This window comes from Nymphalis io, chromosome 30 (assembly GCF_905147045.1).
Source record: "Nymphalis io chromosome 30, ilAglIoxx1.1, whole genome shotgun sequence".
Taxonomy (NCBI): domain Eukaryota; kingdom Metazoa; phylum Arthropoda; class Insecta; order Lepidoptera; family Nymphalidae; genus Nymphalis; species Nymphalis io.
This window is the reverse complement of record NC_065917.1, coordinates 2,581,797-2,604,762: the sequence shown is the minus strand read 5'-3', so window position 1 is coordinate 2,604,762 and position 22,966 is coordinate 2,581,797. Positions and strand designations below refer to the sequence as shown.

Below are 22,966 nucleotides of genomic sequence, written 5' to 3'. Positions count from 1 at the left end.
GATAGAAATTGCCCAATATTCATCATATCAATCAATTAATCAATCAATCAATCAACAGCCAATCGTTGTCCACTGCTGAACATAGGCCTCTCCCAAGGTGCGCCAAAGCTCCCTGTCCTCCGCCTTCCGCATCCAGTTGGTGCCCGCCACCTTCTTAAGGTCGGTCCACCTGGCTGGAGTGCGCCCTACCCTAAAATACCGCAATTCATCATATGTATATATAAAATTAAAATATACATAAAATGACAGCTCTCGAGCGTTGGAGTATTAGCACAAGGCTATTCTATAAAAAATCACTTCATTACTCACCAGTGTAATGTTGACAAACGACTTATCGTGATACACTATTTTGATGCGTGTATTATTATAATGTTATAATTATAAAGGTCAATGTCGTATAACACTTTCTGACATACCGACCGATTTTTGCGGTGAGCCGACGTTGTACAGAATAGCTCTTTTTGATGGCTGGAAAAACGCGTTACGCGTTTCCCCCACGGGAACAGTGGGGGGGGGGGTATGTGGGGCTTGCGGGTGTCCAAAGCGCTGAGTGCGCCCTGAATATCGGAATACACACTAAAAAACCAGCGGTACCATTTCCGTCTTAACGAGGAGCGCCACGGGATCGCTTTCGCATGCTACCGTGACGTTCTGACGAAATACAGAATAGCCCTAGTGGATTTCAGAAAAATAATAAACTCTGACAAAGCCAAAAAGATAATAAGATTAGAATAGCATATTATGTCTTAATGTAGATATTTATTGCGGTGTTCGTAATGTATATTCATTCGTGATTGACTTTCCAAAATTTTACCTCACTTTCTATTTGTTATTTTAATCTTATAATATTTTTATCAATAAAAATATTTGTACAACCATACATGTCGGACAGCTAAAACTACAGAGTGAAGGCCCACAAGGGAAAAGAAGTGTAGGCAAACCGAGGAGAAGATGGGCTGATGACCTCGCGGAAATAGCAGGGAGCGACTGGCGGAAGGTAGCAGTTCACAGGGAAAGTTGGAAGAAGCTGGAGGAGGCTTTCACCCGCGGAAGGGCCCATATCGCAAAGAAATAAAAAAAAAAAAATATATATATATATATATATATATGTAATGTTATGGGAAATAAAGGCTTTATTAATATTATACATGTCGAAAATAACGCAGTGATTCACGAGTGAATTTTTCACACTAACGATTATTTAATCATATGACAACTCTCGTTCTATCGACGGGAGTTTGCCGCTACCGCTAGCGAACGGTCCCCGTTTACTTCGTCAGTCCTAAAAGGCCGGATCCTGATCGCGCGCGTATATATATTCTTATTGGGAACTCTTTGATATTATGTAGCTCAATAGGCACATTAGACAAATTTGTAACGTGATTCGTTCGATAAATCTTAAACAATTTCTATTTTTAAATTTTATAAACATGCCATGAAAAATTATTTGAATAGAATAGTGTCACAGATTAGATAGTACGCGTATATATATAAACTGCTTCGCGAATAATTTCATTATTACTACTTAAGAAACATGAGCGAGTACAGGAAATGGTGTCTGATATTATGTGTGCTCGGAGGCGCAAATTGCTGTGTGTGAGTATTTTTTAATTTACTGTGAATATTAAGATCAATAAAAATACAACTTATTTTGAATGCATATAATTTATTAAAAAAAAGGAACATACGAAACGGTCATGTACCGCCATTCCATTTTTGAAAATAATAATATCGTCAATGATTGAATCTACAGCTTAATATTTTTACAGTCTAAACAAGTTTTAAAAACAACAAATTAATCTGAAATAATTAGTTGTAAAATCTGTGTGAATTAAAATCATGTTTATAAATGTCAAATCGTTTTTTTTTTTCGATTATTTGATGATTTCTAAATATGTACCTAAATGAGTAGGCTTTGATGTGTTTGAATTAATTTATCAAGTCATTTTACAAGTCAATATGAAAAAAAAATTAAGACTACTGTCTATGAACTCGGTAGTTACTGTTTTATACCAATTTATATTCTTTACGCGTGGATATTTTTGTTTACATTTAATAGATATGTATTAAGTACGTTACACACACGGAGTATCCTTGTTAATAAATAAATACAGAAAATAATAAAATGCCTTGTCTATTTATATTTTTAATACTTAAATAAATGGACAACTGTGTTAAATTCTTATGCTTTCATCACGTATTTATACAATGTTTGTGAGTGTTAGCTTAATAGTTAATTATGGATTTATATATAATTGTGACGTAATCGACGTTGTTTACTTCGTTTATTAGCCAATATAATTTAAAAAAAAAACTGTTTTTTTTTATATTTAAGAGAAAATGAACTAAGCAGAAGTCCAAGTATATTTTTTAATTGAATTATGCATTTAATATTACAAATATACTATCTAGAATATTATTAACTAGCGCTTCACCCACAGCTCCTCTCGTGTCATAAATCAGAATTGATAAGTACCAATTTCCATTACGACATATATAACCAAAACCTTATTATGGCTGCCAGACTCTGAAGTCGTGGGTTATAACCACTGACTTGGATCAGGCCATTAACTAAAGTTTATTGAGATTTTTGTTCGTAAAGCTGTTGATTCTGCACCTGAACTCTTTCCAGTCGTGTTTGATTTGCTGTCCCATTGGGTTATGATATGACGCAATAGCAGTGCTGGATTAACCAGGAAGCAAGAGTAGCAATTGCTATGGGCCCCTCGCAAATGGGGGCAGACAGGGGCTCTAGCTTAATCTTAGACTGGGGAATAGGGAGTGTCACTTGTGCTTGCAAACACTTTTCCACTATAATATGTCCCGCCCAGTTGGCTAGTTTCTTCGTGGCTGCAATCGGACAGGTCATCATTATTATACATTTGTTACCATGGTAACAGCAAAGGCACTAAGTTAAAATTACCCTAATAAAACTCAACTTAGTCAATTAGTTCATGATCTGGCATGTTACATAATATAATGGTGTAGTTGACGTATTTAAGACACGTACGAAACGATTTGCCTCCTCGTTTCTGATGCGCACCACTAAGGTCTGGAATACCCTCCCGACCTCCGTTTTCCCCACAACCTACAAGTCAAGAGTGAATAGGCATCTTCTAGGCAAGCGCACTCCACCTTAGACTGTATCATCACCCTCCATCAGGTGTGATGTCAATGTCAACAGTCAAGCACTAGCTTATATATTTAAAAAAAAAGCTACAAAATGTATTATGAGAGGATGTATTTGCGCAAAGAGGCTTTATATCGCTCACAAAACAAACGGCCCCAGAGGCAGCAGGTCCTCTATAAGGTGGACGGACGAACTTCGAGAATATGCAGCTGATGTAACAAGAACCGGCCATCTTAGATATCCATACGGAGGTCTTCCGACATCCCGGTGGATGTCCATTGCCAGACAAATGAATGAAATAATGATAGAGACTTTTCGAGCTGTTACTGTAAATAAAAAATATATTTACATAACACCTTCATACTGATAAGAGACAATTTTATATATATTGAAAGCAATCCGTAAATAAACATTGATCTAATTTAAAATATCCGATGAAGCTTTCTTATCTGTGGTCGTAGGTGAAAGATAGTGTTAAATGTATGATGTAGGGTTAAAAAACAATTATGATAAGATATTTTGTTACCTAACAAACGAATAGTAAAAATTAATAACGTTATTATTATCAGATTATTTGCTAAACGATTAAAATATTAAATTGGAATTTAACCTCAACTTAATTTGTATATAAAAGATCGTAAAGTATCACGTTTTCTGTAATAACGTGAATCGTTTGTAAGACTAAGTCAGATTGTAATATATAATATTATATGTGACACGAATTATTATTAAATGTTACTGGAGAGTATCTTTCATTTTTTATATTTATCAATAATAATCTATATTTTTAATCTGGCAACAAGAACATTGACAGATACTATTTATGGCGGGAAACTGACTTTGAATTCTCTTTACGAGCATTGCAGATTCCGTGTTGAGATCTAGTTCTTACACATATTATCCGATATCATTGTTAAGAAATACTAATAAACTTTGTTTATATGCTGTGTCTTCCTCTTTCGAATGTCAAATCAATAATGACAGACAGAGTTAAATCATTGTTTATCTAAACAGTCGTTAAGCAATGTTTATGAGTATTAGCATTATTAGACTGCTGCGCTATCCTGTAAGAACTCACTTCATTATCCACGGGAAATATTGACACTCACTTATTAATGGTAACGGAACGGTCGACAGGAAAAGGAAAAAAAACGGTTATAACACAATAGGTATATACTTTTTTGATTTGGGTATTCTTGAAATGTTATAGTCATTACGGTTATTGTCGAATATCACTTTCTGACAATTCTCGACCATTTTTCTGCTGTGAATTTTCGAGTTTGTTTTTCTATAGAATAACCTCACAGGTCTTATTTATTGTTCGATTCATTCTATATTTTCCTTGATTTCTTATAATACATTCTTGTTGTCTGTTTTTATTCTCCAATAAATAAGTAATATATTTCGAAACGAAATATTCAACGTGAGATGTCAAGCGATCAAATTAGTGGTGGGCGTGCATGAATAAGTTAGTTAAATCATACAATAAATAACTAATGTGTAAGGTTAATTAATCGACTATGACATTAGTGTTAAGCTATTATCAACTGAATGATAACCTTTTTTATATTATTGATAGGGTGGACGAGCATATGGGCGACCTGATGGTAAGGGGCCACCAACGCCCATAGACATTGGCATTGTAAGAAATGTTAACCATCGCTTACATAGCTAATGCGCCACCAATCTTGGGGAACTAACCTACCTACCCAGACGAGAGAGCTTCTAACGTTTCGTTTAAGGCAGCTATTTTCAAGCAAGATAGGCCAACTGCGCGTGACATATTATAGTCTTTGTTCCCTTACTCTCATAATCTGATGAGACAGTGACTTTGACATAGCTGGAAGAGTTCGAGCGTAAACTTTTAGTTAAACATTATAATAATCGGAGCAGCTGTTCTGGTTTTATAGACGGAAGAATCTAATACCTTTCTATTGGCCAACTTTGGATTTGGCCCTAGACAGTCGATGTACGAGCAGTTTTTATCATCAACTAGTCAAATACAATATAAAGATTTCGATAATATACAAACCATTATATTTTAATGTATGTAAGTGCCCGTGGAAACTGGGCAGATTAAAATTCTTAATATAATTAATATTGTATACCGTTACTCGATTGTTTTTATTTAAAGATGACGAGCAAGTCGACAAATTGACTCATTCTTTATATATTACTTTTTACTGGTAGAAATGGTCTGAAATAAATTAATAATAAAAAATAAATATTATTTCTTAATCGTTCACCATTAATTTTCTGCCTGTCCCGCATGTATATTATCGTGAGATAGGAACGTTAATGACGAGTCGAGGCGAAACGAATCGAATATTTCAATAGGTGTGTTTATTGATAGCAAAACACTAAGCACGTGTGACATTTAACGTCAAAGTTATCAATAATCAAATAAAGTATTTTGAGTACCTAGTGAATTTGTGATTTTTCATTTTAATAACAATAATAAAATATATAGATTACTTAATATCAGATTACGTAACAAGAAAGATTATAGGTTTAATACAAGTAAATAGCGTTATTCTGTGTAGAACGACATAATTGCCATATATTTAAGGTATGTTTTTAATATTTTTATACTGAGTCATATAAAGAATAATTATTTATATATTTACGACTTTTATGACTGTTTTAATAAGGCTTGAAACCAAGGCTATTGTTACATTTTTTATGTATTGGTGTATTCTTGAAATGGCAGTTAAAATTCTAATCTTAAAAGCAAAACAAATTGGTTATTTTAATTTACGTATCCTTAAATGTGATAGTTATAAAATTGATTTCATAATAAATGATAAATGTTATGAAATAGATATGAAGCTATGAACAAAATTTTTAGTTTAGTTTCATATTTAATGAAATATTAAAAAATGAAAATAAAAAAGTCTATAATTATACTGTATGGTAAATATTGTATGATTTCCTACAATATATTTAAATATGACGATATATTCGATATTTATATTTATCTATTAGTTTTCAATAATAGGAAAGAAAACAATATATACATAATCATCATTTGACATATTAATCTACTGGCTGGCTGAGTGTTTATAGGCAGAAACTACAGTAAAAAAAACACAAAAAAAAAATTACAACACATAAGACATGAGGAGAAAAAAAAGTTAAAAGAAGTATCCACACCAGAAAAGAAAAAAAATTAGTATCAAAGTTAAATCGATTTATTTAAATATAAAACAGATTATAAATAACTTTTGGTATTTGTTATGGATTTTTGAAAAATTATTATTATTTTGAATGTAGGGAAAGCTGGTAGCACAAATTTGGTAGTGATATTAAATTAATTTAATTTATAAACAATAAAAGAGAAATAATTATCAAGTTTGTAGTTAATATTGTAGAACTATTAGTGAATTGCATGGAATATATAAATCTACGGTTTGCTTATAATCAGCCCTCCTGCTTTTGGAATATCGTATATAAATGAAATTGTCAACTGCTAGGGCGTTGACTTAGTGAATTTTACAATTATTTTTTTTTAATTGAATAGGAAGGCAGACTAGCATATGGGCCACCTGTTGGTAAATGGTCACCGACGCCCATAGACATTGGCATTGTAAAAAATGTTAACCATCGCTTACATCACCAATCTTTAGATCTAAGCTGTAATGTCCCTTGTGCCTGTAATAACACTGGCTCACTCACCCTTCAAACCGGAACACAACAATACCAAGTACTGCAGTTTTGCGGTAGAATATCAGATGAGTGGGTGGTACCTACCCAGAAGAGCTTGCACAAAGCTCTACCAGTATCATGTATGTTTCATCATATTAATAGATATTAGAAATATTACAATGTACTTTACTCAATGTATATTTTGCAACTTATATGTACATATATCTTTACCACAATAACTTAAGCCTGTTATTATATTTTAAATCATCAAATGGTCGATTTGGTCAGACAATGTTAACGACAAAATTTAAATATTTAAAAATGTTCAATGTCCGAAAAATTAGTTATTTAAATTCAAAGTGTTATAATGTGTTGCCTAAGAGGTAGGAATATTTAATAATTTTCATCTCCTCATTTATTAATATAGATAACTATATATATAAAAGAATAACCGGCTGACCGACTGACATTAACACAGCCTAAACTACTGGGACTATTGCTATGAAAATTTGCATACAACCTTTAACACAGTAAATTAATACTTAGGAAAGATTTTTGAAAATTTTACCCGTTAGGTAGTAACAAAGGGGATAAAAGGTTGGTTTTTTAGTTTAAATTATAAATACTGGTAGGAGGGCTTTGTGCAACTTGTCTGGGTAGGGACCACCCACTCATCAGATATTCTACCACAAAACAGCAGTACTTGGTATTTTTGTGTTTTGGTTTGAAGGGTGAGTGAGCCAATGTAATTACAGGCACAAGGGACATAACATCTTAGTTCTTAAGGTTGGTGACGCATTGGCAATGTAAGAGATAGTTAACATTTCTTACAATGCCAATGTTTAGCTGTTGGTGACCACGTACCATCAGGTGGCCCATATCCTTGTCCGTACCTATATCATAAAAAAAAAATTGGTACTAAGCAATTCTCATATATGTCGCGATCGAATCTGCTGGTACAGCGCCTCAAAATAAATAAAGTGATTACTAGAAAACAATTGAACGACTAAGTATTACCAAGTAACACTTTGTCTTATCGAATTGAAGATTATTTATATGATGAAATAATTTATAAAATCAATTGCACATAGCCACTTGGACATATTCTGGTCGATTAAAGGTTTGTTCTGTGTTTCTTTTTTTTTTTAAATATTGTGTAATAGAAGACCACTTTTAAAAACTTAAAACTTGACACTAACAAAAGACCATGCCAAAGCCATGTCTCTGGAGCTTGAAATTTACTTAGTGGTAGAGCTCGAACCAGACCCTCTGGTTATCACCCACTCCGTAGAAACACTACTTTGTTTGATGGGCCAGTATAATTACAGGCATAAGAGACCGAACTTCTTAGTTTCCGAGGTTGGTGGCGGATTGGCGATGTAAGAGGTGGTTAAAATTTCTTACAGCGCCAGTGATTACTTAATTAATCTAAAGGCGGTGGTATTTACCATCAGATCAAAGCCTGCACCAAGAGCTATTAATTGTGTAATGTACTTCAGTCATCGGTGTCAGTTTTATGGAAGTAGCGTAACGAGAGTCTAGATAAACACTAATTCCTCTCTTTCTGACACCATTGATTTTTCATTCGGAAGAAGAAGACAGCGAACAAGATTGTATATCGAATTATCCCATAAAAAAAAAAATTAAAATATTATTAAACTGTTTTTTATTCCAGCTCAACGATGCCTAATTCGTATGACACGATAGTGGTTGGTCTCGGGTCCGCCGGAGTGACAGCTGCCTCCACCCTCGCGAAAGCCGGTCGGAGGGTCCTTGGTCTCGAAGCTCAGGACAGGATTGGTGGGAGAGTAAAGACTGTCCCATTTGGTGATGGCGTTGTCGAAGTCGGGGCTGAATGGTAAGTAGATAATATGATAATGATGATATTTGAGTCTAAAAAAATGTCAAAATCAAAACACTAAACGCGATCGTTGTTTATCGACAATGGTAGTGATCGTGACGTCGTTCGCCGCCGAGTTTATTGTCTGACGCTGTTTCCGGCGTTTAAACGTCGATCGGATGTCTACACTGAAGCCGGACGTTACGTAGTTTATTAGGAGACCAGCTTGAAGGTCATGATAATGTCTACCTCATGTTCTTTTGTGATAAATAGTGAGTTACGAAATGTCGTATCTCACTCGTGTAATGTCGTAAATCGACTTACGGTGATACGCTATTTTGATGCGTTATGCGTTGCGAACATAAATTAAAGATACACAAAGGCACCTTCAACATGTCGGTGAAGATTGAAATACAAAAATAAATGTCAGTCAGTAATATGGACTGTCGATAGAAGTGAAAACTTGAAACTGTTTAATATATTTGTCCAATTTCCACATCCATTGGCGCTCCAAGTAATAATTCTATCACTTTTTATTATATAGCTTTTTATACATCAAAATACACACTATGTCGCAAACTTGGTACAAAATATTAATACAGCTTAAGTTAAATAAATAATATCTAAAATACACTTATATTATTTGTATATACTTTGAGTATTTACATAAATTCCAATCATTATTATTATCATTAATTTTCACAATACTTATTTGTACTTGCAACGATTTCATTATATTAGCATTAGAATGTCGGTGACGCGAAGCCATGAGTCTGTCTCCCACAATAAACCAGCGCAACGCCTAAAGAAGTTTTCACTTCGAAAAAATAAAAACGATTTCTCTAACCAATAGGATACATGGAACAGTGGGCAGCCGCGTCTATCAGACAGCTATTAAGAACAACGTCACAGTCCTACCCCAGGACCTGAGCTTCCAAGTTTTCATGTCTGACGGGACCGTCGGTAATAAGGAGCTGGTTAACGAACTCATAGAATACTGTCTGCAAGTCGTGGAGCACCCACCAGAGAAGCCTGAGGCACTGGGGACGTTCATCACAAGAAAGTAAGTGGGTTTTATAATATTATTTGAAGACATTTTTTTTTTAATTAAATTTTGGGACTTTTGTCCTACGCAGGCACGTCAATCCCATTGTCCCTCCTATATTTTGTAACATCACTTATTATTTATTGCTATAAGTTAAAATTCCAGGAGCATCCTAGCAGATTCTGATAATGGATCTGATAGAATGCTCTCAACTAATCCAACATCGAACAAACATACTTTTAAATTATTTAAGGGTAACTTCCTCTGATTCTGTGTCCTGAGACATTCCATCAACAAGTGATGTAGATCTTCAATACGTCCACATCAGTCAGAATTAGGAGAATATTTTTTTTCATAAGGAAACCAAAGCTTTTTGATGGGATATGTCCAGATCTCAGACGCTGAGCTGTAAAAATATATAACCTCTTTATTTAGATCACTAAATTGTAAGACGTATTTAGATATTCTACCGCTAAATAGTACTTATTGTAACGCTAAATAGTATTGTTTTATTCCGGTTTGAAGGGTGAGTGAGTCAGTTAACTACAGGCACAAGGGACATAACATCTTAGTTCCCAAGGCTGGCGTGTTGGAATGGTTAATATCTTTTACAGCGCCAATGTCTATGGGTGGTAAGTAACCATTTAACATCAGGTGGCCCATATGCACGTCCGCCTACCCATAATATAAAAAAATGTTCACCCTTTACAAATAAGATAAATATACTATATGTACTAATAAGCCGTTTTGAAGATTACACTGGACAAACAGACAGGCAGACAGACGAATAAAATGATTGTTTTGGTTTTGGTAACTCGCAAATAGCCATTTTTAAATAAGCAGACAGACAGACACATCAATTTCATTTATTTGTATAGATTTATGGCGTATATCAATGAGAAGCATCCCAAACTCTTGGATGATAAGGATTTCATCACGGAATTTTTGGAAATGATGAACCTCTTCATCAACAACTACGAGGCTTCGAACGACTGGAATGACGTCAGCGCACAAACGAACTACGAGGAACTCGGTGGTCATCAGCACACGAGCTGGCACAGGCACGGCTATAAGACCTTCTTCGATTTGCTCTTGGTGAGTGTTTCTTTGCAGGTCGAATTATTCACAGCATTTTTTTTATATCGCCGTAATGGCTATTCCACCTGGTGGTAAGTGGTAGTGGAGTCCAAACGCGACGACGGCCAGTACAGTCGTGAAGCACTCTGCACTAGGCTAGTGGCACCTTGAGGCTCCGCAAGATGCCTCTCCACGCCTCGTTTGAAGGAAGCCAGGTTGTAAGAGGAGGAGAACACGTGTGCTGGTAAAGAATTCCATTTTTTGCAAGTGCGACAAAGAAAGATATGTAGACATTGGTTATGACGTCATTGGAAATAGATTTTTTCCCGCTTTTTCCTCCATAAGTCACAACTACACGAAAACAAATGTATATGAATGCCACACTTTAAAAAATCTCTTCTCACACATGTTGAAATAATTTCATTTATTTCATCAGCATGAGCCAGCGTAATTACAGGCACAAGGGACACTTTAGTTCCCAAAGTTGGTGGTGCATTGGTGATGTAAGCGATGGTAAACATTTCTTACAACGCCAATGGTGGCTCGTCCGCCTACCTATACTATAAGAAACAAAAAGAAACACCAGACCAAAAAAGTCTTATAAGGACTCGTATTACTCTTTATGTCGGGCAGTTAAAAACGGGTATAATATCTGTGACCTAACTGAAATGCCATAATACATAATATAATACTATGAAAATACCAAAATTTGCTAATCGATTACTATTCTAGTCGAAAAAGGAGTTTATATAAACAAAACTTATATTTACATATTCCATGCGATTCGTTAATATCTCTGCTGTATTGCGCACTAACGCCGAGATGGCCCTGTGGTAAGAACGCGTGAATCTTAACCGATGATCGTGGGTTCAAACCCGGGCAAGCACCACTGAATTTTCATGTGCTTAATTTGTGATTATAATTCATCTCGTGCTTTACGGTGAAGGAAAACATCGTGAGGAAACCTGCATGTGTCTAATTTCACTGAAGTTCTGCCACATGTGAATTCTACCAACCCGCATTGGAGCAGCGTGGTGGAATAAGCTCCAAACCTTCTCCTCAAAAAGAGGAGAGGAGGCCTTTAGCCCAGCAGTGGGACATTCACAGGCTGTTACGGATTGCGCACTACAAAAAGTTCTCGATTAATATATCTTATAAATAATAAATAATAATAATGTCCTCTAGACCGATTTCGGCCATGGCGGCCAATCTCAAAAGAGATTAGCCAACAGTGTGTGCGTAAACACAGGTGCACTCTCCATTCCCTAACTCTCATAATCCGTTGGGACGGCAATCTGACACGACTGGAAAGAGTTCAGGCGCAGGACCAACGGCTTTACTTGCTTTCCGAGGAACGGGAGTGAACACACATCCAACTTCGAGACTCCGGGCTGTAAACTAACTGACTAGTAATAACTTTTTATTGGACCCGACCTGGGAATTGAACCTTGGACCTCCGGGGCCTTAAATCAAGCCACGAGAACAACGAGGCAGTCGTCATATATCTTTATTTATAACACAAAACTATTAAAGTTTTGATAACAACTTCGTGGATATTAAAAACGCCGTTTGCTAGCGAATGCATAATACCATAGACTATACAAGATCTCGACCAATGATGTCGCGTCAATTCAAGGTCAACGTTGTTTATTTGTCGTAACTCTTGTGGTTGGAATATGATATAGACAAGTTAATCAAAACGCTCTGCGGTTCCTTTGATGTAAATAGTTATTAAGGTTTTTATATAATTTACGAAGAACTCTCGTTTTTTTTTAATTAATTTTTAATATTGCGTGTTACCTGGTGCTGCCCAAGGCGCTGGGCTGTGTGTTTGAGTGCTTTAATTGTGTTTGTAATTCGTCTCGTGTTTGCGGTGAAGTAAAATATCGTGAGGAATCCTGCACGTGTCGGCAGGGTCGGCTTTCATACTTTGGTTCCCCTAAGCCGATGGAAGAAAATACTACTATAATCGAAATCTTCATACGGTTTTTTTTTGCGACATGCTATGGCCACATATTTTAGTTTTTAAACGTTGATGTGTGGTTGCACTGAAAAAACGATTAAAAAAAAATGTCACCTAGTTTTACCGACCTACTCTCGGGCCTACTCGGCCTATAGGGAAATCCCCTGCGTGTCGGATTAAAAAATGATTTTAATATAATTGTAATTGGAAATCATTCTCATAAACTTAAAGTCTCTTAGTTTCCTCTATAACAAACGTGACCTTGTATTTGAAACGTATTCGTTTTAATTCTACCATGTTTGCCGCCCCCCCCTCCCCAGTTTGTAAATACTTACAAACTGCGATTTAAGACTTTTAAAAAACAATCTATAAGCAATTTATAGATCTACTAAATATAATACTATATATACAATATTATAATATTTTTTGTTAAATGCTTAAAGTAAAAATAATATTTTTTTTCCATTGTACCGTCCATTTTTTATTTTATAAATCATATTCACGCGATGATCATATCGCGACGATCATATATTAAGCTAATATGATTTTGAAATAAATATAATTTAATTCGTCAATCCTGCCAACAGAACACGTACAACAACGGCCCAGGCTTGCCAACGTTAGACATCAAATTGAACAAGGAGGTTACATTGATAAAATGGCCGAAAAACTCAACTGGAAATGTTCAAGTCATTTGTAAAGATGGCGAAGCTTACACAGCGAATAACGTTATAGTAACAGTTTCGCTCGGAGTTTTGAAAGAGAGGTAAGATTTTAATATTATTATCGTTATATTATAAATAAGTGAGCGGATATGGCTCAATGGTTGAGACCATAGACACACCGTTAACTTTTTAGGTACTCAAATTGTTTTTTAATTGATCATTCTTCTATTGGAGCAAGCTCGTCTGAGTAGGTACCTCTGACTAATCAGATATTCTACCGCAAAACAGCAGTATTTGGTATTGTTGAGTTCCGGTTTAAGTGAGAGAGCCAGTGTAGTTACAGGCACAAGGGACATAACATATTAGTTCCCAAGGTTGATGGCGTATTGGTGATGTAAGCGATGGTTAACATTTCTTATAATGCCATTGTCTATGGGCGGTGGTGAACAATGACCATCACGTGGCCCATTTGCTCGTCCGCCTATTTATTCTATAAAATAAAAAAAAGTAAATAAATAGTGATCAGCGGTGATGGAAAGACTTGGTGAAATGAATTCCAATCCTCAAAAAGAGGCCTCAGCCCAGCAGTTGGACAGTTATTTTCTGATCCTCATAAATCAAACCACCAAACAGCTGATTGACAATTAGCCTGGTGGCGCTAACTAGAAGCCTGGGATTGTCAGAAATATCAATCAATTCATTTATAAATGCGAACCACACTAACTAAGATATTAAGTGGTCGCAAAACAGCAATACTTGATATTGTTGTGTTCCGGTTTGAAGGGTGAGTGAGCCAGTGTAATTACAGGCACAAGGGACATAAAATCTTAGTTCCCAAGGTTGGTGGCGCATTGGATATGTAAGCGATGGTTGACATTTCTTACAATGCCAATGTCTAAGAGCGTTGGTGACCACTTACCATCAGGTGGCCCATATGCTCGTCCGCCTTCCTATTCTATAAAAAAAAAAAAAAAAGTTCCTTGTCTGAAATAACACCGGTCCCGGGTTTATTTCTAGGCCTGCTGGCCTAGGAGCCTTGCCAAAAATAATACAATTTTCAACTTCGGAATGTGGCGCTTCGAATGTTAACGAACCTAGTGGCCTTGGATCTCTTAGTCCGGGCGTGATTGCACTGGCTCACTCAATCTGGATCATGGCAATACAAATCTGTTTGACGGTAGCTTTGATCAGTGTGTGGTGACTAGCTAGACGGGTCAGAAACCTACCACCAAGTAAATATATAACCACTTAAGCTAATGAATACATAAGGGTGTATTTGTATAAAATTACAATATCGTACATAACTGCATCTTCTAGACATTTTATCAAAACAATAATGATTTAATAATATTTGTGTTTCTACTGTATAATATCACGCCGAAGGTTGTGGGTTCGATTGTGGGAATCGATAGACATTTGTGTGCATAAACATGTCTGTTTGTCCAGAGTCTGGGTGTAATTATCTATATAAGTATGTATTTACAAATTAAACGTAGTATATGTAGTATATCAGTTGTCTGGTTTCCATAGTACGAGCTGTGCTTAGTTTGGGATCAGATGGCCGTGTGTGAATAATGTCCAATGTTAATGGATATAGTAGTAACAGCCTGTAAATGTCCCACTGCTGGGCTAAGGCCTCCTCTCCCTATTTGAGGAGAAGGTTTTGGAGCTTATTCCACCACGCTGCTCCAATGCGGGTTGGTGGAATACACATGTGGCAGAATTTCGATGAAATTAGACACATGCAGGTTTCCTCACGATGTTTTCCTTCACCGAAAAGCACGAGATGAATTATAAACAGAAATTAAGCTCATGAAAATTCAGTGGTGCTTGCCCGGGTTTGAACCCACGTTCATCGGTTAAGATTCACGCGTTCTTACCACTGGGCCATCTCGATTAATGGATATGATTATTTTTATTATTATATAATATAATTCTATATATATTATGTAGTATATTATATGAGTGTGTGTGTATATTTTTGTGTGCATATATTTTTATTGTTAACTGGCAGAGAATGCCTTCTGGTATAAGGCCGTCTTTTGTTCTAACTGCATATTATGGTAACCAAAAAATGTATGTATTGTAAATTATAAATTTGGAATTAAAGCCGAGGTGGCTTAAAACGCGTGAATCTTAACCGATGATCGTAGGTTGTAACCCGGTCAAGCACCACTGAATTTTCATGTGCTTAATTTGTGATTATAATTCATCTCGTGTTTGACGGTGAAGGAAAACGTCGTGAGGAAACCTGAATGTCTCTAATTTCAATGAAATTCATTCACAAGTGTGTCCAAAACTCAAAGAGAGATGAGGCCTCACTCCAGCAGTGGGATCTTCACGATTCTTTAGTTTTACTTTAATTATAAGTAACTGTTCCTCTGGTCACTCTGGTGTATTCCACGTACTCCATGTCAGGTTTGTATTCAAAATCCTTAGAAAAGTTGAGACCAGATTTTTTTTGGTGCTGTTCATGTATTTTTCAGTAAGATTGCAGTTTGATAGTTGCCAATGTTAACGTTCTCTTCTTTCGGAGAGCACGAGCAGTCCTCGGTCGTGGGCCTGATCTCTCCGGTCCTATCGGATTGTGAGAAAGAAGGAAAAGATATTGTGTATGTTTGTGCACTATAAGTCTTGAGCAGTTGGTCAGTCTCCGTCGAAAATGGCCTTGCCATCGTCATATATAAGTAACTAGCTGGTAAAGACCAGTGGCTTCGTTCGCGTCGTAATTCAGACTTGCTGAATTCGAATTTCCATAGCTCTTTCTTCGAAAATGAAAGATTTTCATACAAACTTACATCCCTTTTATCATTAGGGGTTGAATTTACAAAAATTCTTCCTTAGTGCTAATTTACTGTGTAAAATGAACTCGTATGCAAATTTTTATGGTGCTAGCCTTGAGGCTGTTACTACTATTGTTAGTTTGGGCTTGGCTGGTGAGTCAGTTATTCTTTTACATATAAATGTTGATATTATAAATACGAAAGTAACTCTGTATGTCTCGCTTTTATGGTTAAATTGCTTGACCGATTTTGATGAAATTTGGTATGGAGCAAGTTTGATCCTCAAGAAAGGCCATAGGATAATTTTTTACCTAACACCTGCTACCTTCCTTTGTTTTGTTTATTTCTTATTTTTTTATATTTGCCGGGAGGGCAAATGACTACACCTCCTGATGGTAAGTGGTAGTGGAGTCCAAACGAGACGACGGCCAGTACAGTCGGGAAGAATGTTCTGCACTAGCCGCCTTCGCCTTGCCAGCCCGCAAGATGCCCCTTCACGCCTCGTTTGAACCCGGGTTGTAAGAGTAGGGGAACACGTGAGCTGATAAGAAATTCCATAGCATACTCCGGCTTTCGCTTTGAAGGATTCTTCAAGCATGTAGCCGGGATAATTAAGATAGCTGGTATCGGCAGGACGGAGTATTTTTGTCTTCGTGAGAAACAACATTGCTGGCCGTGCTTTTTCGAGATGGTGATGGACAGCGTTCAGGTCAGAATGGAGTCCACGGATATTAGAGAACTCGACCTCAATAGCGTGGGAATGGTGGGGGTGTGCACTGCAGTACGACCGTTATTTCTGCTTTGTTGCGCTACCATTTGGGAATAAAAATGGAAAAGAGACGTGAAGCGAGCGACGTATTGCCACGATAGGGATGGGCAAAGTGTGGAGGCGTGTTTTGCCAAAAGGGAAAATACACTGACCCGTCGGACGGAAGGGCCCCCGAACCCCCCCGGAAATGGTCCCCAGGACCCCACTTTCCGGTCACCAACCCGCACGACGGTCTTATGCGTGACTTGGTGGGGCAGCCTCGCGAGCTGGTTAGGCACGTTCGGGTCCCTGTACTATGCCACGGGCGACCAGCGGAACAGCCGTTTCTTCGGGTCTCCCTGTCCGCCAGGTCAATACAGTTTCCCCCGGCATTGGTCCAACAGCCGTCTCCACTGGACCAACACCCATCGCGGCAATGCTCGCTCGGGCGATCTATCGTGCGAGCAAAACCATAGGCGAAAATTAGTTAGATTAAATATGTCTGTTCGTGTTGAATGCGTAAATAGACTATTTATCCAGTTGCTTGAGTGCTTCTGGGGTTGTAACAAGAAAGAAGAAGCAACAATCACGGACGGATGTAGCATGAACTTCTATCATCATAAGTATCACGCTCATGGAGCAGCCGGCTGGCATGATGTCCAAGGAAAAGATTTTTTACAATGACTACAAATCGCTCGTATTTGAAACAAGTTTTTAAATACTACCAATCCACCAAACCCCGTTGTAGCAGCGTGGTGGTATAAGCTCAAAACCTTCTTTTCAAAGAGACAGCGCAGTAGTGGGACGTTCAGGCTTTTAGATTACTTTTTACAAAACAACTTTTCAGCGCTTTATGAGCATTAGTTATTCTAGAATAGAAATGGACTCAATTAATTCGATCTACGAGTTTTTTATATAAATATAATATATATATTATTTATAAAAAAGAACTTATAAATAAATATCAATAAAAGCTTATTAAAAAAGCCTGAAGATAGCAGGATATATAATTGTATTTATTTAGCTATGTAACTTAATTATCGGAAAGGAGTAACTACTCAGTTACTAGCCGGTTCTTAGTAGAATCTATATCCCGAATCGGCGCTATTTTAAAATTAATTTTTGTGGTAAAACGAAAATTAGTTGATTAAAGTATATTTTTATAAAAAAAAAGAAAAAAATTACAGGTACACATCCCTTTTCTCACCACAAATACCGGAAAGCAAAATCACATCCATAGACAAACTATCAATTGGTGTTATAGGAAAGATAATTCTATCATTCCCCGAGAAATGGTGGAATGCTGGCTCCTACATATTTTTCTGGAAGAGTGCTCATAAGAAACTCTATAGCCATGACGATTACTGGGTCACCAAAGTACAAGATTTGACATTCCCAGCCGGATCCAGTAACACGATGACGTTTTGGACTTCCGGCGATATAACTAGATTGGTCAGTCGTTTCGATAAAGTATTGTAATCCAAATAAATTATTAATAGGGAATAAAACATTTTAGAAACACGCTTTTGCATACATGCAGTTAACCTTTGAGGATTTTCGTTCGAGTCAATCCTAGGTGTCGAAGGTCATGACCACCATAAATATGCATTGTCATCATAACTGCACCGACATGTGAAATTTCAACCCCGTAGGAGAACAGGAAGTGGTTCTAATTCAGCTTACAACATTTGGCCTTTAAAACATAACATTGCAAGTTAAATAACAGCTCATAAAAAATGGCATTATTTATTTCATTTATTTGCAATAAAATGGGAAAATATTGTGTAATATTACATTTATGTGATAAAGGTGTCTTGATGTGTAAACATATAAGCGCTCGGCTCATGGTAGTTCACTGAGACTTCGAGCGTCAGATGACGACAGCGTAAGATTTCGAGCGTCATTAAGATTCGTTATTTTTTCATCAATTCGTGAGTATCGTGAGTACCTTGACAGTCACAGCTATTTTTTTATGAATTTGCATTCTAATTTTCATCAAATGGGTTAATATCTTTTAATTGCATGTAATTTACTCAATACTATAATAATACTACGAATCGATTTTAACGAAAATGAAACACAAAACCAATACGGATTGATGTAAATAAATTACACTTAAATACCAAATATTACAATGAACATTACTAACAAATAAAAAGTTGCGCCATTTTGGAAAAGAATTGCTTGTCCAAAATGGCGGTTATCAGATTAGCGCGTGGTTTTTTTATCATTTTTGTAATTAATTTCTTCGTGATTAATAATAGTTGATAAATTTGAAATTATTTTACTAAAATTTATATAAATAATTCGTATCGATTTGAAATAAATCGTAAGATGGTGCGGTCTGTCTCGGATTTATGCCTGGGGATTCCCTAGACATAAACCTAGCCAAAAATAATGTAATTGAACTCTTACCAAAATGGTGGTGATTTCACTAGTGGTAGGGCTTTGTGCAAGCTCGTCTGGGTAGGTACCATCTATTCATCATATATTCTACCGCAGCAGTATTTGATATTGTTCTATTTCGGTTTGAAGGGTGAGTGAGCCAGTGTAATTATGTGTCATGTCCCTTCAGCCTGTGAAGGGACATGACATCTTAGTTCCCAAGGTTGGTGGCGATGTAGGCGATGGTTAACATTTCTTACAATGCCAATGTCTGTGGGTGTTAGTGACCACTTACAGAGAATATGGGCCTGCATAAACCCCTATCACCAAGTAAACAGATACTGCTACCCTGAATAATCCATTATCTTAATCGAATTTCGACCACTGAGCACATATTAATTTTGATAAAATGTCTAGAACATTAGAGCAGCCTCGTTTGTCTATTGACTAGATATAAAGCCGGAAATCCCGAGGTTCTGAATTTAAAATTTAACTTTTTAATAAATAATAAAAGGAAATATTCAAAGGAAAAAATATAATGGAAACTAAAACAAGTTACGAAAATAAATAATTTACTTAAAACAGTTATTATTTAGTTACAACGGAGCTTAACTTTACTACACTCGGTATTCATTCGCTAAGTGATGTACAAAGTAATTGTGCGGTTGAATAAGAATATAAAATGTTGCTATCATAAAACATAAATTAAAAGAAAAAAACACGACATTTTCGCTTACAGACACTCACATCTTTTCTTACCGTCATTGCCACAGGAAAAAATTACGATAATACAGAAAATGTCCATAGGTGTTATGGACAAAGTGATATTGAATTTCGAGAAGCAATGGCTACCGAACGGTACCTTCTTTGGTTTTATATGGAAGGGAGAAGATAAAAAGAAATTAAGTAAAGATGACTACTGGACGACGAGGATCTTTGGGGTTTCCACGCCCATGGGCTCAAGAACCGCTTTGACGTTTTGGACGAGCGGCGATGTCGGTAAAATGGTATGTCATAGACTCGAGCTCTTGTGATATCTGTGTTAACTTTTTGACGTTTATTTTAAATATCCATACTACAATACTTAAATTTAAATTAATTTGGACGCCCAAACTAGGATAACTCGTGACATGACAAAGTCGAGTTTCAATTGAAGACCCACAGGCATTCGACAGTTACTACTGTTTAAAAAAAAAAGAAAGCAACGATTGGCGGGAATCAGTTCATGTATTATGAAATAGAATAACTTGTATATAAAATTACATTAAATATTATTTTAAACATAAATAAATTCAAAATAAGAATACACAGATTATCAAAAATTATATAACGTTAAAAACTAAATGCTAGTAATTGAATTAAAAATAAAGTAATAACCGGCCATTTTGAAGTGAACGGCTACTGTCTATGTATGTGTTCATATGGTGAATTGTTCATTCATGGAAATGTCATTCATAAATGCATGTATTCACTGGGAGTTAAGAATCTAAATTGCTTTATAATATTAAGTGTGTTATTTCTTTTCGTTTATTTTACTTTAAGACATGTGTTATTCATTTTAAGTACCATACATATTTCTAATAAAATAATAATATATTTTGTTTTTTTTTTTTTTTTAATTAATATAAAAAAATTAAAGTGAAGTAAAAATTTCAATTTGAATTTCGAAAAATTTTAAATTTCGCATTCCTTTTTATTAAAGCGTGTGTGTGTTTTGTCAATGACAGAAGCGATTTTGTTTGCGATAAATGATAGTAAGACTGACAGACGAAATAATTATATTGTTTTATATATAGGTAGAAACGTTACCCGAAGACGTAGTAAAGAGGAAAACGATGGAGCTCTTGAGGAAGTTTATGGGGAAGAATATGACGATACCGGAACCGACCGACATGATCAGGTATGTTTTTTTTTAAGGTAAAGGCAAAGACCAATTTTGTAGCGCCAATAACGCAATGGTTTAAAAATTATAGGAATGATCGTGACCCCTTGGGCTATTGTTGCCCCCACTTCTAACACAAGCTTTACGCTTAATTGGAGTGAATAGGAATATACATAATATTTGTAATTGTTTAAAAAAAACTAGCATTCCTAATAATATTTAAAAATTCGTGCCAGATGGTAAATGGTCACTGCCCACAGACATTGGCACTGTCAGAAATATTAACCGAGTCATCATCCATGCGCCTTCGACCTTGGGAACTAAGACTTTTCACTGACTCACTCGCCTTCAAACCTGAACACAACAAGCCTCAATATTGCTGTTTGGAGGTGGATTATATGATGATTGTGTGGTAACTATCCAGACAGGCTTGATCGAAGAATACCACCAAGTAAAAACAATAACGAAGTGAAATATATAATTTAACCCCATTGAAGCAGCTTAATGGTATTAACTTCAAACCTTTCTCCAGCAGTGGGACATTAATAGGCTGTTACTTCACTATATATATTTTTTTTCATTTCAGATCGACCTGGTTTTCGAATCCCTTCACGAGAGGTAGTTACACGTACGATAATCTACTCGTACACGATTATCCGAACGCGAGGGCGACGCTCGGGGAACCCCTCGTTGACAGTACGGGGGTTCCCAAGGTGTTGTTCGCGGGCGAAGCGACGGATTTGACTCATTTCTCGACCGTCCACGGCGCGAGTGACTCCGGTTATAGGGAAGCGATGAGGCTATTGCCGAGTAGTAAGATTTAAGTCGATATATATATAAACAAATTAGCGCTCGACACACGGGAGCTAACTAAGAGTTCGAGCGTGATGACGTCATCGTGAGATTTGTTAATGTGTGCGTTAGATCGGTACACGAACACACATTTACACATAAATCCTCGTGGGTACCTTGGGAATCACACTTTTTTTTTGTAGTTACATATGTATGTATAAACAAGCTACGTTGAATCTAATAATTTGTTTCGTACACAATTTCGACCTTAAAATGTTACTCCAATCGTGCCCAAAGAAGTTTTAGGTTATTTTTATATTTTTATATTTGATTTTTGAACGAAAATATCGAAAAAACGAATGTATTTTCATGTTTTTTTTTTTTGTAACTAATGGTGAACTCGTTCCTATTTAAAAGTTTTCATATTAAATCAAAACTAAAATATTTATATTTTGTCGCATTTAAGGATATTAATGTTTTACAAATAAGTCGTATACAGCCATCTCTATGTATAACTCAAAATAACTCAGGACCCCAATGGGGAAGGGGGCCCCGAAATATCTTACTTCTTACTTTTAAAACGAGACTACGAAGCCTAAGAGATTTCTGTTTGTTTGTTAAAGGCCCCCAAACATTATGCCCAATGGGCATGCCACTGAGAAAACTCTGGCTGTAGCATGTAACTTCAACTGATATTTGTATTTCTTTTAATATGCATTTCTAATAACATACAAAATACATTTTTATAATTTTTTTTAGTAATTTATAAATATACATATTTTTTCTCCTATTACATAAATATTCCATATATAACGATCGCTGCCTTTGATTGTAAAACTGCTCAGTATAATGCATTTTATTATATATACAATTTGTAAAGGAATAGAGAGAAAAATACTTTACTTGCTATCCCTTTTTAACGCTTCATGCGAGAAAGAGAGCAATATTGTCATTTCTGTCAAATTTGTTTTAAGTTAAGACGACGGCTCATTTTGAGAACTTTGTATTGAG

At 36.0% G+C, this 22,966-nt stretch overlaps 1 protein-coding gene across 3 annotated transcripts; it reads left to right on the top strand.

Moving 5' to 3' along the window:
* The first annotated feature begins 1,279 nt into the window (after positions 1-1,279).
* Positions 1,280-22,009, top strand: LOC126779979 (spermine oxidase-like). 3 transcript variants are annotated; one of them, XM_050504210.1, is made up of 8 exons: positions 1,280-1,596; positions 8,451-8,633; positions 9,469-9,678; positions 10,539-10,755; positions 13,288-13,466; positions 20,021-20,288; positions 21,078-21,181; positions 21,750-22,009. In XM_050504210.1, the coding sequence occupies exons 1-8, from the start codon at positions 1,535-1,537 to the stop codon at positions 21,985-21,987; spliced, it is 1,461 nt and encodes a 486-aa protein (XP_050360167.1). In that variant the 5' UTR covers positions 1,280-1,534; the 3' UTR covers positions 21,988-22,009. The 3 variants fall into 3 exon arrangements, with proteins under 3 accessions (XP_050360167.1, XP_050360168.1, XP_050360169.1); XM_050504211.1 differs by lacking the exon at positions 20,021-20,288 and adding an exon at positions 18,084-18,348 and having other exon boundaries at positions 1,281-1,596; XM_050504212.1 differs by lacking the exon at positions 1,280-1,596 and adding an exon at positions 5,546-5,699.
* The last annotated feature ends 957 nt before the right edge of the window (positions 22,010-22,966 follow it).

Coding starts and splice junctions, on each gene's coding strand:
- LOC126779979 (XM_050504210.1), top strand. CDS start 1,535: ATGAGCGAGTACAGGAAATGGTGTCTGATATTATGTGTGCTCGGAGGC. Junction 13,467..20,020: donor CTCGGAGTTTTGAAAGAGAG/GTAAGATTTTAA, acceptor TTTCGCTTACAG/ACACTCACATCTTTTCTTAC. Junction 20,289..21,077: donor GCGGCGATGTCGGTAAAATG/GTATGTCATAGA, acceptor TTTTATATATAG/GTAGAAACGTTACCCGAAGA.